At 39.1% G+C, this 17,472-nt stretch overlaps 1 protein-coding gene across 1 annotated transcript; it reads right to left on the reverse strand.

The window, feature by feature from the left end:
• Positions 1-5,012: 5,012 nt before the first annotated feature.
• Positions 5,013-15,697, reverse strand: LOC117770691 (protein lin-28 homolog A-like). The gene is made up of 4 exons (XM_034600344.1): positions 15,688-15,697; positions 14,454-14,596; positions 11,482-11,660; positions 5,013-5,368 (listed from the first exon to the last, which is right to left on the reverse strand). The coding sequence occupies exons 1-4, from the start codon at positions 15,695-15,697 to the stop codon at positions 5,140-5,142; spliced, it is 561 nt and encodes a 186-aa protein (XP_034456235.1). The 3' UTR covers positions 5,013-5,139.
• Positions 15,698-17,472: the final 1,775 nt, after the last annotated feature.

Genomic DNA, 17,472 nt, shown 5'->3' on the forward strand with positions numbered 1-17,472 from the left:
GCGGCGGCCGGAGGACGAGGTTTCCGCTTCCACGTTTCAAAATAAGGTGCCTCTACCGCCAACTGGGACTGACTGTGGTGGACAGGTATCTGTCATATGTCATATTCCAGTCATAATGTTTTCTGAACCTGTCAGTATCTGAGGATATGGACCTGATGTTTACATTAGACATTAGACAACAAGGCAATTCAAGGTGCTTTACATAAAAAATAAAGAGCATCATAGCAAATGGTAAAGGCAACTCAGACAATACAAAATGAAATTAAAAAGAGTTAAGTACAGAATACAAATATAAAAAGTGAAATCAACAGAATATACAAAATACATATATACTATGTATATACCTATAAACTATATCTCAACAAATCAACATGCCAATATATTGAATATCAAACATTCTTCACAAATGGCCTTTTAAAAGCTTTTAGGTCTTAATCATCCATTTAAGCTTAGTTAAGCCTAAACTGGTACGGTGACATATCTTAATATTTCAGTAATGTCGATAATGAATCAAAGTAATCACATTACTGCTTTTTACTTTGCTTCACTTTATTTCGCTTTACTGTCACTTACTTTACTGTAATGTTTTTTTCATTTGATCATTTCATCCCATTTATAGTTTTACTAAATGATGACAGGTCATTTGCTGTTGGTTGGCAATATCCAGTCAAACTCAACATCATTTCACACATGCCTTTTTTTCCCACTGATAACTTCTCACCAAATGTGACAGACTTATATTTTGAAGGACAATTACCCAACTTCCGGCCCTGCTCCAGGCTTAGTGTGAGTAGCTTCACATGTGTGATCGTTCAGCTCTCCTCCCTCTCGAGCCGATCTGACACTCACAGGGACACAGGACACAATAACACCAACACCTGTACTAATCTTTGCTCTACAATAAAATGGCGCTGCAGTTATTCCAGGAACTTGAAATTAAAACAAATATTGGTTGAGATAACAAAATAGAAGTGTGTTCTGTTTGGCCAGATAAACACAACTAAAAGAAATGTTGGTAAATCTCTTTTCTACATCTTCTGTGGTATTACTGTCTTTCTCTGGTATTTTGAAAGAGTTCAAATGAGGTGGTAATAACTCACGGCTGAGAAGGTTTATTTTGATCATTTCTTATAACTGTGAAATATGTGTATTTATATATGTATTATTTCAGGTTTTTGCACATTTGCAACAGCTTATGTGCTTTTAGATAAAGATCATTGGAACAGTTTGATGGGATCCCCCCCATTTTTGTTGTTTATTTTAACGTAAATTTGATTATTTTAATCTAAAGTATTTCTTGAGGGGTCATACAAAGAACAATAGTCACAAACCTCCAATCAAATGTTGAGACTGAGCATGAAAGTAAAATATATAAATAAACTTAATTCAAGGTCCTCAGAAATTTCTAATTTGTATAATGTTCTTTACCAGTGGAGTTTGCCAACTTGTCATGGAGATAGCGTGAATGATCTAATGATAAGAATCTGAGTCTTTTTAGTGCCCATCTCTAATTTAATTGATTGAAGATTTCGTCAAATAAATTATCAATACGACACCACACTGGTTGCCAGAAGAAGACGTACACACATGTATGCTTCCAAAAATTATCTATATACTGAATACTACTTTTGCAGTTACTGGATAAAATAAGACTCAAAAGCCATCAGCATAAAGTGGAGGTACAAGAGACAAACACAAATCTTCTCGAGTGTTGATCATTTATTTGCAATTGTTTTGCAGCACAAATCATTCCGGTCGCAGGCATTCAGCAAAGTGAAACAATCGTCCATATGTAGTCATATTCTAAAGTACTTTCTGAGTGACATAAGGCTGCAGTGTGTTCAACACAACCCTGAGAACAGAGTAAAGATTCAACCTACTCCAACATTCTTTGTCTGCAATAACATCACCGGATTGACAAAAGGTAGAATTTGCCTCCTGTTAAGTAAAATATGGGTGTTTGTTTGAAAGATGCTCTTTTGAAGCATCTACATGTCTCTTTTTCTTGGAAGGAAGCCCAGGCTTCATTCAAAAGTACCACTTTGGTCTTAAGTATGATGTCTCTTATTATTTTGGCTGTGACAATAGGCATAAAGATATCAAAAGCTTTTGGATGTGGCACATATCACGCTTAAAATAAACCGTTTTAACAAAGTAATAAATATTTTAACAGAACACTAAGTTGAAAAAAATGTACAGTACTTACAAAATTGGTTTTTGGACATGCTGTTCTCAAATTGACCGTATTAAAACCAAACTCACACCTGAGGTAGACTGGTACACAGGAGAGACAGAAGACCACTTCTCACACATAAGAATCAATACAGCCAACACAAAACACGACTAATCACAGGAACTCCACTTGGATTGAAGCCTTATAAATGGTAGATTAGACCCCATTGTGCTGCAGCATAGGGAGCATTACGGTGAACTCAAGTACATAATAGATACTTAATGATGATCAATGCTGATGCTTTGAAACCTCCATTGTGCTCTGCTTTCAGCTGTCCCAGTTCCTTTTTCACATGAATATAACTAATCTATCACTCTACTTATTATCATGCAGACTCATCATGAACATTATATTAATACTGTGAAAAAGACAGTGAATATATACAATAAAAACAACATCATGATCCCATTTAAAATATATTGCCATGTTCACTTTGACTTATAAATGAGGTGAATGGATAGCTGCAGTGTGTAGTCTGACTGACCAGTTATTGTGGTCTTACCATCGGAGTGAGGCTGTTAAAACATGTCAGCACAAATGTGTTTAGAAATCTGCATTTCAGGGATTATTTTGCAATGAGTTGGTGTAAATAATTTCTGAGGATGAAAAACAGATTTAAAAAGGAATTAACATTGTCTGTATTATTTGTCCTCATATGAAATATTGAAAAGCACAAACTCTACCCTGAAATACAATGTGCATCATGCTGACAGATGTTTAGAGTGGATGGTTCCTTTTATATGAGGTCGCTCCAGCACTTGCAGCTGTATTTGTTCTGATAACAACATAAAGATAGTACCTGGCTCATTTGGCAAACAGTGCCCTGGGTCTTCTAACTACCCAAGAAAGTACATTTCAAGTAATTGTCAGAAAACTTCTCCCTGAGTTCACAATGAAAATGCTAAATGAACTGAATGTAGGTTGATATCACTGTGAACATTATTTTACACACACAGATTTTACTTTACATTGGAATGTCAGCAAACAATTACACAGTAATAGAAATGTCAGAGTTTCCTGAAATCTATGTGACATGCCCGTGCTGAATCACAGCACGGGCCGAAACAAAACAATTTCAGCCCTGACATTATCACTCTGCTCTTGAGCTTAAACCAAACACAGAGAGACCGGTTTTTAACAGGTACAGGTACAGTTCTGAATAAATAGTTGATATAAAAAAGATCATATCGATATACATTTAGCCCCTTCACCAAGACTAGTAGAGGCAAATCCAAAACAAAATCTGTGCCTCAACTCATTCCTTCTCCTTTACCTGCAGCTTTCAAGTAAAAGAACTGAGAACGTCTGGTTTATGTGGAGAAATCCCTGATATATATATATGTGTTTAAAAACATTCCATTTGGATTCAAACTGTTTTGCAGACAAAGCCTGTCTTTACAATCAACACTGGTCTTGCATAAAGTTTAAATTATGAAATTGCAACTTGGTATTAAGACATACATTTCACCACTAATTGAAAAACATAATTATTTTTCACGTGTGAGTGTGTAGTGAGAGAATGTTGTTTCTGGAATCTGGCATTTGAAAGCAGCTTGTAGCAACCCCATTGGAAAGTAGAGGTTATGGCACTTGTGTTGTCGTAACATTCATTTTTCACAATAAAACCTGATAACATTTCATAGTATTTGGCAGCTCAGGGCTTATTTTTCTCTTTACATTCACATTAAGGATTGTGTACCTGGGTTAGATATTTTTAGTTTCATCTCAAATCCCAATGAGGCCAAAGTAACTATCTATAATAGTGTAACTATTGGAGCTATAGAGTCCATATGAGGGATCCTCTGTTTTACTCAGCATTTGTAAACAGAGATTTTATTACAGCTCTGAGTTCTTGAATTCTGATATAAGCTACACTCAATATCCACTTTATTAGGTATAATTACATACAATCCAATACAATCCCCTGCCATAAAGTCTAATTTCATAATGCCTATGATGGTCAGTTTGTGTTGACACTGTCATTAAGGTGTTAATTCCAGTATGTTGTAGCAGTGAGATCATAATTATTGGTGGGGTTGTATGAAACTACTTTATAATCAGAGGTGTTTCTAGAATTCTAACACCCACACACATTTGAAAACTACATTAATTTCTTAGTGGGATTAATTCATTTAAATGAAGCAAATACAGTACAATTAATGATGGCTGTGTTCCAATGGAGCGTCCCATTAAGGCATGCCAACATCCAACCAAGCACAACACCAGAGCCAAACACTTAAAGGGGCCATATGTACGTTTGCTGGCGATGGTTTTCTGAGAGCTTCAGCCATCATTTTCATGTAATAGTAAAACAGGTTATAGAATAAACCTTTTTTGATGCTGTCCCATCCTGTCGTGCCAGGGCTAGCTGGTTAGCTGACTCCAGTAGCACAAAGAAGTGATAGAGACAGCTACCTTGCAAGTTCAGGAATGAAGCTGCAATGTTGCGGCCTGATTGACGAGTAAGCAGCTGCCAATGCTAACTTAAGCAGCAATAGCAAAACGGCCATATAGCTGCAAACCCATGTATAAGTCAAACCCATTGAACTTTAAACCACTCAGAACAACTTCCCTCACACCCTGTACGTATAATGTTTTGGAGGGTTGTCAACCAGTAAGACTTTTGTGTTGGCATTTTTGTGTAGAGGCTCAGTCAGCAGAGGCACGTATCATGTCCGATCAGTCCAAACATGGATGATGTGGCCGCTACACGACTGAATCAACAGCAGGTCTGATTGTTTCATTCCAAAGCTAAGACACTTATCTAAGTCAGAAAAAAAATGTAAAAACAACCACATCACATCGATACTCATGTGATGCCTCTTTTTTTTCCACTCAATAAATAAAACCTGAGGTAACAAGTGTTCCAGTGAAAAATCCCCCATATTCCCTGAATGACCGAGGTTTCATAGGCCGGCCTGGCTGTGCTCCTCCTCCTCCTCCTCATGCCTCGGTGAGGTAGCTGTTCCCTGAGAGCCTGGAGACGAGTGATGCTGCTGCTGCTGCTGCTGCTGTGCTTTGACTGGACAGCTGGCCACCATGTGGGACACACTCTGGCAAAAGTGACACTTTTTGGGCTGAGGGGGCAACTGGCATTCTTTGGCATGGTGGCCGGGTCCTCCACAGTTGTAGCATCTAAAGTGACAAGAGAAGATGCAATTATTGCAACGTGGCGGTAGCGCTAGGTAAGTAAGCAAGCCGGTAATGTACTTTTCAAATGATCATTCACCAAAATGTGCCCAGCCCACATGCGCTTAGAAGACACTACAAAAACAAGTGTACGGGCAGAATCCTGGTAAAAAACAGATACATCTTCATACATGTCAGAGTGTCACAACTATGTGACTGATTATTATTATTATTATTATTATTTATAATAATAAGATATTTGACATGTAGTTGATGTTGTTTTATTTAAACAGCCCATCTGCAGTGAAGTAGGTTCTACCACCAGGGGGCAGCAGACGCTGAGCTTTGAGTCAGTTCACTGAACATGTCTGTCACCATTCATCCACATGTAGGGACCAAGTGGTTGGCAGCTGTGAGAGGCTTCAGCCAAATTGATCTCCCTCCCTCCAGGGACAGTGTAGGCGTTGCAATGACAACCATCTCCCTTTCCTGCCATTCAGGATACAAAGGTGAACCTTTGCTTTCAAGTTTTTTAGATTATTGACCATCTTGGAGAAAAACCTTATCAGAGGTATTTTAACTTTTTATTCAAAGCACAGTATTTTGTGTATTAAAACATGTCCTGGGGGGATCGTCAAATACGTGGGCAACATATGATACATTAACTCTGTAATACTAATTAAAATGTGTTTTTGTATGTTTCTGCCAACTTTTGAGTTTTGGATCTTTCACTCTTTTTTCATGTTTAGCATTCACACTGATGGTTTTTCAAAAAGACAGCTCTATACATGATTTTGCGAATGAGAAAAATAAAATAGATATTTGTCTTATTGCACGTAAGAGGTTTATTTACTAGTTCTTTTGAAATCTAAGTCACAATGACAATTTTATGTATAACAACCTGCAATTTGTCTTTTTTTTTCATAGCATTATCACTTTATGGAATTTGCAAAAGTGTGTTTACCCTTTTCTTTGCCACATACATTTTATTCCTTGTATTCCTTCAACGTGCCATGAGTCTAAAACACCAGTGTTTGTGGTCTTGTGTCAATGATATAATAATACATTATATTTTTTTATATTATGCTCTTTTTACCTTGTTTTTTATCTTAATTTAATTCTTGCATTGCTGATGTGACCTGTTTCATCTCGTCCAACACCCTTCCTTGTACTGTTAAAATTATGTTAACTTGCACATTACAAATTCCATTGTTTCATGATGGCTGCATTCCATATGCCAGCTATGGCTGACGTCCACGTGACTGAGACATTTAATGAAACACAAACATATTAAACATGATTAATTTCTCACAACATGTGCTTTTTTTGCCATGACAAGTCAAAACCTTAAATTGCCATTCAGGTGGAATCTGTCATTTAAACAGAACAGCTTAACACTTTTAAAGAGGAATACAAATAAAAATCAATAATAACTCAATGTGACCATATTGATATATGAACATACTACATACCTCCACTGAAAATAAGTAGACGATAACAGTGAATCCAACCCCAAATTTATGCATAAAGCATGAATTCTAAATTTCACAGAACAGTTGAGGCTCAAGCGTCTATGATTACAAACGCAGCAACTCCCCCTCCAGGCTGCTGTTTGTTGGTCTTTCAGGTTAATGGGTATTTCATCAGTAAATCTATGCACAGAAGGCTAACGATCAGCGAAATCCTGTGGGTGAATTCATTAGTGCAGGATAAATAAGGCAGGTGAGGCTCCAGGACTGCTCTGTGTGACACAAAGAGACACCGGCCACTTAAACAGTGAGGCGAAAACCATTGATTTCATTGTTTACGGTCAATCTGGTTTTCTCCTGGCTCCGGCTTTCCCCTTTGCTCTCCATCTGTGGTTGAACAAGTGAACAAGTGAAGGGAGCAGTGTAGTCAGCCCTGCCTGCCATTTGCACTGCAGAGGTTAAGATTTGTTCAATCAGGTTCAATTTTTTTACTATGACCAATTACTTATCTATCTTCTTACTTATCAAGCAAGATTTGCCTTTTCCAGATTCAATAAATAGTTTTTTGAAATGAATTGGGGATTATGAATGATGAATTCAAAATGACAAAATGCAGAAAATTGCTTAAGTGTACATGGACTGAAGTATAAATACAATTTTCCAGGAAAACAACTGTCTGATATTAAATCAACAAATCCAGTGAAAAGACATGATCTCAAAACACACCTCACAAATATGAAGTAATTAAAAAGTACAGGTCAGAACTGTAGGTTTAAGCAAATGTTACACAAAGGTTTTGGGAAATAATACATTTTTAGTGTATTATTTCCAGGTTGGTGGGTCATTTGGTGCATCTACGACAGCAGTGTGTGTGTTTGAGTCAAACTACATGTTTATGTGAGTTTATGGTAAGGAAGGTTTGTGCAACAGTGGGACTCTTTCTAGTTTTTGGATGACTAGTGCCGTGTCCATTCTAAACCTGCCTGTTTGAAATGAGCTGTTCTCTTGTCCTGTGTTAAAGCTCCGGAGCGACTTCACAATCATTCCTTTGTCATTAGTGAGTCCTCCTCAAACTGTTCTACAATATGCCGTCACTTTTTATTGTTTGTGTGCTGGACGTTGTGTGCAGAGCTTTTTGTAAACAGTCTATGGTGTAAAGTGAAGTTAGAGAACTTTGTGCTTATCCTACCTGGTTTATCTGCAATGGAGATTTTCAAGTCAATGTATGAATGGAATATAATAAGACACGTTCAACTCAGTCCTCAGGCTGAAGGCACACTGCCCCGCCCCCACTGACTGCTACAGAGCGCTGGTCGCCTGTTTAGTCAATTCACTTTAATATTAAATATATCACATTTCCAAATCACAAGAAATTCCACCCTGCATTTCCTTGGGCCATTTACAACACACATACCAAGTGTGAAGCCAATAAGATGAACGGTTTCCCAGCTAAGTACAGATACCAAATACAGACGTTTGTGTAATTAGTAGGTGGATGGAGCTCTGTCTGATGCAGGGTAAAACAATATATCAGGTGATGGTTGTTACTAGAATTGATTATGTTTTTTGTTTGGGTCTTTTCATTAGTTATAAAAATGAAAAATGTAGAATATCATTATCTTCATTCTTTGAAGCAGTAGAATGGAAATCCAGGCTGAGTCCTGGATCATCTCACCACTAACCACCACTTCCTTCCTCTCGTTCTCCCAGCCCCCCCCCCATCAGCGCTCAGTATTGATCAGCGTGGCCATGAGGGTGGCAGAGGGAGCTCCTTTGTTTCAGTACTCCTGTGACCTTTGAACCATGACCCCCGCTCGCTTACCGCCCTTCCTCCCACCCTTCCACTCTACCTCATTTGCACACCACATCCCATTGTTGCCATGGCAGGGGTGACCTCTGACCTCTCTCGGGCACCTACATCTGTCATCAATTAAACGGATAGGATCCTTTTCCTCCTCTAAAATACAGCATGTATGTTTGAGGGAAACAGGGGAACATGTGAATGCAATCAAATCCGCGGCGAGTATTTTAGGACAGGAAGCTCTGGGATTATTTTTATCATTGCTTAATTCCCATCATGATTAATGAAGCTGAACCTAATAAAAATGCTGTCAGCGATAATTACTTTGTCGGATCTTAATGGACTTCAACCAACAAATCCAACGCTTTTATTCTCTTGACTGCAACAATTCACGTTTGGGAAGCAGCGAGAGGAAGAAAGTCTGAACATCTGAATGCAATCAGATCCAGACAGGAAGATGTGGGACTACTTTTATCCCTGCCATCCATGATTCATATGGTCAAACCTAAGAGATGCTATCAAATTAATAGCCTCACAGGAACTTCCTAAACAAGCATCAAAGACAAAAAAAGAGTGATTGCAAATAAGTTGTATTTATTGCTTGTGATTTTTGTTTTGTAATCAAGAGACTAACGGATGAAGCTGCAGTGTGGGCTGCACGGAAGGCAAGAAATGAGCACTGGGGGTCGGAGAAGCCTGAAGCCTGAGATCAAACAGTCTATTGATCCAGATCAGCCTGCTTCTCCACAAAGAGCCAACACGTATAAAACTATATCTTCTGTTTGAGTGTCTTATTAGCTCCACAGGTAACTTTTATCCATGAGATGATGAACTGGCATCACCTGGAAACATTCATATTGGAACGCTGTAAAAACTTCTTATCACAAGTCCTGAAAGTTGGAGGTTTTCTCAAACTATGGAAAAAGTCTTGTGTTACACAAAAACAAGCGAACATCAGTATTATTCTTCTGTTAGAAAGATGTTAAAAATGTCTTCAGTTCACTGCAGTTGTTTTTTTTTCACATTTAAGGTTTAACCCTGATCATATATTCAAATTATTGTTTCCCATAAAATTGATATGAGATATTTATCTGTTCAGTTTATTACATTAAATGATGCTACCTTCCCTGTATTTTCAATGGAAAATACTTAACATTTATTTTGGTAATTTAATGAACAGGATTTAAACTTTACCATTAAAGAGAACGGACTAACTTGTATCCTACAGCTACAGACAGTAAATAACACACCGTTGTGTTTTAAAGTGCAGGCAATGAGAATATTCATCTTTTGGATCAAAAAGTGTGTGAAACTCCATATCACGAAATCTGAAGCATAATGAGACATCCTTTGCTTTGTCCTGCCCCAACATCCTGCAGTAGACTGCTTGTACGTCATATAAATAATGCAAAATGTCTCTGATTGCTATAAGGAATACTTAATGGAATGGTTGAGAAATAAGCTCATTCACTTTCTCCCAGATGGTGAGTAGAGAGGATTGCATGAAGTTGGGAGGTGGAGTCAGGACATGGTCAGTCTAGATTATCATTTAGACCACAAGCAGGGAGAAACTGTTTGCCTGTCTCATTCCAAAATTAAAATATAATTTTCTGATAGAGAAAACAGAAATGTAACAAAGGATCCTTTATGGCCTGAGACAAAGAAACATGCTGGATGTATTTCTTGTTGAACAAAGGCCTGGTGCTGTGGCTGTGTGCAGCCTCTGTTAAGGCCACACACGGTTTGATCCAGGGCTGCCCCGGGCAAAAGATGACCAACGTGAAAGAAACAAGGCCATATCTGTGATCGTGACTCTGAAACAGTGGTGGTATATTGTATTGTGAGAGAGGGTCCTTGTTGGGATCTTGTGACCAGTAATAGCCTGCGGCAAAATGATGACAGTGTCAGAAACCAACCAATAGGAATGCAGCATGAAGAGATGGACTGAGCACCACATGTTTACTATAGTAGTGGCGCAGATGGATGACGCACGCTGATGACCTTTTTCTCGTAGGTTGATTTGCGTCATAGCATTAGTAGGTGTTGTCATTGTGTGTCTACATAAATCAGACATGATGTCGTACCCAAGTTTATTAGATCTATGGCGCACAATGGGCCTGGAGTAAACTTATACAATTGCTGAAAATGCACCTTAAATCTTATCACTAAGGTTTCCAGGTTTCGTATTTTCATGACTGTGCAGAAAATGAATTCTGTGCATATAGCTGAGTAGTGTCAGAAATATTTATTGTTTGTCAAGAAATAGTTCCAGCGCTCAGCTCTCCATTAAACTACAAATGATAATTTAGACGTTTCTGGTTTTAAACCAACTACTGGATTTTAATTATTGAGCATTGGATGTGATGGTGTATTTTTGAACTTAGGACAGAGCTTCACTGACTGTTCAGGTTCAGGTCAACTGCACAGAGGCCTTTCACAGAAGTGCTACACGGATGGACAGATGTTGTTCACCAATAAATCATTCCAGCACAATTCCAACTGACCCAAATGAGCTGCTTCATATGACATTTTTCCAAGGACCATTCAGAGTGTTGACACAGCAGGTCCCATTCACCACTTCATACATCACTTCTATCCACGTCAAATCTCTATCACACATCCCATTCACACACTGCTAGCACAGACACCAGGGGTGAGTTGGAGTTCAGTCTCTTGCCCGAGGACCGTTGGACATGTGAGCTGAATGAGGCGCGGATCAAACCACTGACACTCTGATTAGTGGACGACACGCTCAGTCTCATAGGCCACAACTGCCTGAGAAGTGATTAAGTGCAAAAATGATGACCTGTCCCTTAAGTCCTATGTGGATGTGCTCAAACTGGACTTACCTGTCCCCTTTGGAGCGTCGTTTCTGGGCACTCTTTGGTCTTCTCTCACTGCCCAGGCATGGTGCCCCGTTGGGCCCAGTTACCCTGACAGACTCCAGTCCTTTAGATGATTTCTTAAAGGTGAACTCCACAGCCTCGCCCTCTCTGAGGCTGCGGAAGCCCTCCATGTGCAGTTTACTCTGTCAAGTAAAAAGAGGGATGGTTATTGGGAGGTTAGCGCAGAATGCCAGGATGGTGATATCAGAGACAAAGTGTACAGTTCGCTCTAATAAAGAAAATCAGCAAACCAGCAGGTTATTGGTTAGTTACAAAACATTGTGGGATTCGTGATGAAATTGTGTTCCAGTTTGACATGTTTTCACTTTTCCCTCTCAATCAAGCATGAAAACCTTTTTCTTGCATTTTCACTTATTGCCTTGAACAGCAGCTCGTTTGTTCTTTGCTTTCACTAAACTCACACTGATTTAAAGATTGAGAGTAAGCACACTTATATTTGGGGAGAACATTTAAATGATTTCTGCAGTTTAAAAAATCTGGAATTAACATTGAAAATTATTAATCAGCTGTTGTCTGGCTTTAGACTTCGCAACTAACACACATTTATGGAAGGATACACCATCACATAAGAAACAGAAAAGTCACTGCCAGTAGGACATTTTTGAGGGAATGAAAATGAAAATTTCCTGGAGAGAATTCTACAGCACATGATGAATGACATTTTCTTGCTTGGCGAGTCTGTTAAAAAGAAAAGAACTGGGCGCATGAGTGACGTTAAGTGACATGAACTTTCCACATCTGGAAATTCTGGCATTCTCGTAATCAAAACCACTTTATCTATCTATCTATCTATCTATCTATCTATCTATCTATCTATCTATCTATCTATCTATCTATCTATCTATCTATCTATCTACTTTAACCCTAAGTCAGTTAGCTATAATCTAATTACGATGTGCAGTATTCTGACCTCAACCACATTATGTAGACATGTATACATCTTTAATACATAATAACGTCCTTTTGAAGTTTTCACAGCCTTTTACGACATCAACATACGACAGTTACCAAACTACTTGACGGCTCATGCCCCGGGTTTAAGCGTGAACAAGATAACTGGAGCTATGACAAAGTCACATTTTGGGGGTGAGGGAGAAACCGTAGATATGCTACCTTCGTTATGTCTTAAGAGAAATAGATATGATGACGTTTTTGAACGCAAAGGTAATATTGTTGGACATATAGTGTATTGGATGTAATGTTGATGTGTATGATAATCAGACTGTACTCTGTAACATGTAAACAGGAATATGAATGGAATATTCTATTGATATTATTGGTGTAAACATAGTCGATGACAACACAGCTCACCGTGTCACGTTTCATTAAACGCCTGCTGCCGGACCGACACCCACATCTCTCTGAAGCTCATATCATGCCAGGCATGCGGCCATTATTCTCTCTATTTCTTCACATGATTTACAGCTTCACCAGGGCAGAGAAACCTGAGGGAAGGTCTCTCCCACAAGGATCCACATGAGGTGGGACTGAGAGTCGGGGCTGGGTGGGCTCCCTGATGCTTTAATGACTTTATAACAGGAAGCAGGGCTGGATAGGGAGAGGAATGAGCCTTGTTATCTCTGCTTTAGCCTCTAACCCCTTTTCAAAAGAAACGTTTGAGCCCTGACCCCCCCCGCTCCTCCATTCTGCACCTTTTAAGTTGCGTCTGTGAGTTGAACTGAGCGGACGAGTGGCAGCAGTGGTTTGGTGACGGTTGACATGAAAATGAAATGAAACACATCAATTGTCTTACATTCCTCTACCTTAGACAGATTATACCTAACTTAACCCCAGAGCGATTTTCCATTCAACCCTCACTCATGTGAGCTGTGACTTTCTTAAACAGTTTTGGTCACTTCTTTAACACACTGACTGAAAAAAACTTTACATAATGTTGTCAAATGTCAAGATTTAATTCTGCACTCTGAATTCTGAAAAGGAAGATCACATAAGGCGAATAGACATATTTTGTCTATACAAACTTTTTATCATGATGTTATTACAATTGTATGGATTTTTTTCTGTTCACACTTGAAGAGATCAATGTTTCTCTTCAATTGAAATTTGACTTTACATTGTATATAGACCTGCACATAAAATAGAATTCGAAATGAAATCCCTCATATTTACATGTTATAACTTTGTATTGCAACAGCAAATACCACGGAATACATCAAAAGCTAGAGATAAAACTTATAAATATATATGTTATGTTGTCAAAAACATTTATTCCTTGGGGGGGGGGGGTGCATCAGTTTAGCAGTGACAACCATTAACAGTTTTCCTCCAATGTCATGAATTCATTTATAAATTTTCTGCAACACAAAAGATGATCCTGCACATACAGGACTGTGTGTTGAGTACAGTATTAGCAGGGTAAACCTGATGTGTAATGTGTAAATAGGAAGATGCTGCTGCCTGACAGTGTCACTTTGTCTCAGTCTTGAAGCTGATATGGGTCTGGAAAGGTTAAAGCATCCGTGTGGTGTGAGGTTGTATGTAAGTGTCCGTGTGTGATGAACATACAAACGTGTGTCATGTCACACCTCACCTTACTCAGCAAAACAGCTCGAGAAATTAAGTTGTGTAAAAGTGATCAACATTTTGTTAAAGAATATGCATTATTGGCTTTGTAAGAATGTACTGCATTTAGGATTCATCATGAAGCTGAAGCATCTCTAAACACTCCATCATGATCAAAAATCTGTAGAATCATAATCTAGAATCATCTGCTTGATGAGTTTTCCGTGCTTTTACCTGTGTTCCACTCAGCTGGATTTGAAATCAAACTGATAAACTGTCAAATTGTAACTCAACACTCATTCACATCCATCTTAGCAACTGCATCACATTCATTCCCTCCACATGTTTCCAAGCAGTGGGCGTCAAACATAAGAGCAGCAGCTTGGTCTCACCTGATGGACGAACACATCCAGCGGCTGCTCCAGAGCTGCTCCGTCCCTGCTCTCCATGGACAAGAAGCCGAAACCCATCCGCACGTTGAACCACTTACACACCCCGCTGCCCCGGGTCAGAGCCGCCTCCTCCTCCTCACACCCTCCTGCACAACACACACATGATATGATATGATATGATATGATATGATATGATATGATATGATATGAACACACGGACGCATCTGACTTACTGCGTAAAATGTAATTTAAAAAATAAAAGCATGACAGGCCAGTGCTGGAATATTGTTAATATCTAACATTAAATTATCAGATAGTTACCCTGTAGATACAGAGGAATTTGGTAGATGATATAGTAATATGGCGATTATTTTACTATGAATTAATCTACAGTTCTCTCGATAAATCAATGAACTGTGAAAATGTCCACAACCTACAAGTATTCCATCTATTACGAAGTAAAATGAAGAAACGAGCAAATATTATATAATGAGAATATGCTAAAACAGTCCCGTGTGTGGCTTTTTTAAAATTAAAATAATTTAATTGATAGTTTTATTGGATAGTTTCTATTTTCTATTCATCAGAAGAGCTCGCAGCATGTTATTGCTTCTACAGATGGAATAAACGAACCATAAGAATGCAAGGTAAACTTGCAATACAATAGGCTGTAATCATTAATCACTTAATAGTTTCAACACAAACAAATGTCAACAATGTGATACATTGGATTTATTTCATTAATGCATAAAGAGTAACTATTATACTATCCCCCTAAATATGTACAATGATAGAACATATCAACTAAGCTTCTTTTTTACACATGGGAGCAGTTTGTTTCGTTTTGTTTCAGTGAAAAAAAAGGAAAAACAATTAAGAGAGTTTGATTTTCTGATGACACTCAAAGTTTGACCTGTCACTATTAGTGATGGTTTAAAAGTCTCTGTGCTCCTCCGACACCTCCAACACCTCCAACACCTCCAACACCTCCTGCATCTCCTGCATCTCCTGCATCTCCTGCAGCTCTACTCCACTGTCCCCTCAGCTAAAAGCAAAAGCCCTGCACACACTTTTTCTGAATAGACAACCAAACACCAGCCCTTCAGAAAGAGAAAGAAAGGACAAAAGAAGATGAAGAAGAGCCAACCCTTATCTCTCCTTCTCTCCTTCTCTCTCTCTTCCTCCCTTTCTCCCTTCAGAGCATCTCCCCTGCAGCTCCCTCCTCTCCTCCTACCTTCTGCCATGGTCACCGGTCCCCTCCCGCACACACTGCTCCGGACCACAGGCGGTTACATGGACCCAGTTAACTTCATGCTGGTCAACCGTGCACGTTCTCTCCGTGTTTGCGTGCATGCGTGTGTGTGCAATCCTCCAGGAGAAAATGTGTTCCCCTGCCTCCTGCTCTCTCCTTCCACAATATTCACAAGCCCTCTGACCCTCCCACCTCCAGCAACCCCCACCCCAAACACACACACACACACACACACACACACACACACACACACACACACACACACACACACACACACACACACACACACACAGATCTCCACCTTTTCGGTCAAGTCCACGTGATTTCCAGTCTCAGATACGTCACACATGTCCAATAAGAAGGAACCAAAACAATGGACAAACTGACCAATCAGTAATTTGCATCCAATTGGCCTATGAGGGATAACACAGCGCCTTAAATTGTATTTTTAACAAATACATTTGAATGAATAAGAACATTTTAGAGCCCAAAATAAATCAAATACTAATAATTTGCACCATGATTGAATTATACATGGTCCTTTCATGTACAAATTCATAGTAACACAGTCATATTTAATATTTACTATTTAAAAATAAGACATGATCTGCAGAAAACTCATAAATCCTTATACTGGACTTACTTTCCATGAATGTATTCACAGTTTATTCCACATCTGGGCTGAATCCAAGTACCTGAATAGTAATCTCTCAAAATGTCAGGATATTTATGTTGTAGATTTAGTTTCCGCAGGGTATTTTGTGTCTTAAAGGACATTTAAAAGGCTGTGTTTCAAATTAATAAAGGGGATCTTCAAATTAAAATTGGATTTACCCATAGTTTTTTACAGGATTTAGTTTTTCAAATTAAGGGTAAAACCAACGTGTCAGTGGCCAACAAACTAAGAAATACTAAGTGTTTGGTTTAATTCTCAGTGTGTTGGTGGATTGCTGTCTTATAGTGACTGCTTCAATCTATCCCAAAATTCTGGATGATAACTTAAAATCTATCGTTAGACAAATAATCAGTGATCGATGCTGCTGTATTGCGAACTAAGAGATTAAGTTTGGAGAGCAGCTGGTATCTCCCTCTTCTTTCAGACCCACATGGTGAATCATATCAGATCATGACGTTGAGGCCAACCTGGGCGCTTTGTCTGTACCGAGGTGAATGGTCTCATTAATGGATAATTAGTTGCTTTAAAGTTTGTTGCAGTTGCAGTTTATACTGCATTTTGCGTGTGTGTGTGTGTGTGTGTGTGTGTGTGTGTGTGTGTGTGTGTGTGTGTGTGTGTGTGTGTGTGTGTGTGTGTGTGTGTGTGTGTGTGTGTGTGGTGCTGCCTGATTAAGACCAAATGACTTGCTCCATTCATGCATTAGTCTTACAGCTTCCAGCCACATGCCCTGCTAAAGTCGCCATGGAAATCGAAAGGCCACCCTGAGGCGACCCGGGCCGCTCAAAGGAACAAAGCTTTGGCACGAGCGAGTTCAGCTGCATTCAACACACACTCACACAGGCTGCTGCCTCACACTGACTGAAAAGATGCAGCTCAGAGAAAGACACACAGTGAGTCATTAAACACTAAGTACTCTGTGTGTGTGTGTGTGTGTGTGTGTGTGTGTGTGTGTGTGTGTGTGTGTGTGTGTGTGTGTGTGTGTGTGTGTGTGTGTGTGTGTGTGTGTGTACGACAGTGTAGGATTTAAAAACACACTTTGGGAGTGCCTGGGCCCTTGTGTATTAATGCAGGACAAAATCAGCAGCGGCCGC

Source organism: Hippoglossus hippoglossus, chromosome 11, assembly GCF_009819705.1.
Source record: "Hippoglossus hippoglossus isolate fHipHip1 chromosome 11, fHipHip1.pri, whole genome shotgun sequence".
NCBI classification, from domain to species: Eukaryota; Metazoa; Chordata; class Actinopteri; order Pleuronectiformes; family Pleuronectidae; genus Hippoglossus; species Hippoglossus hippoglossus.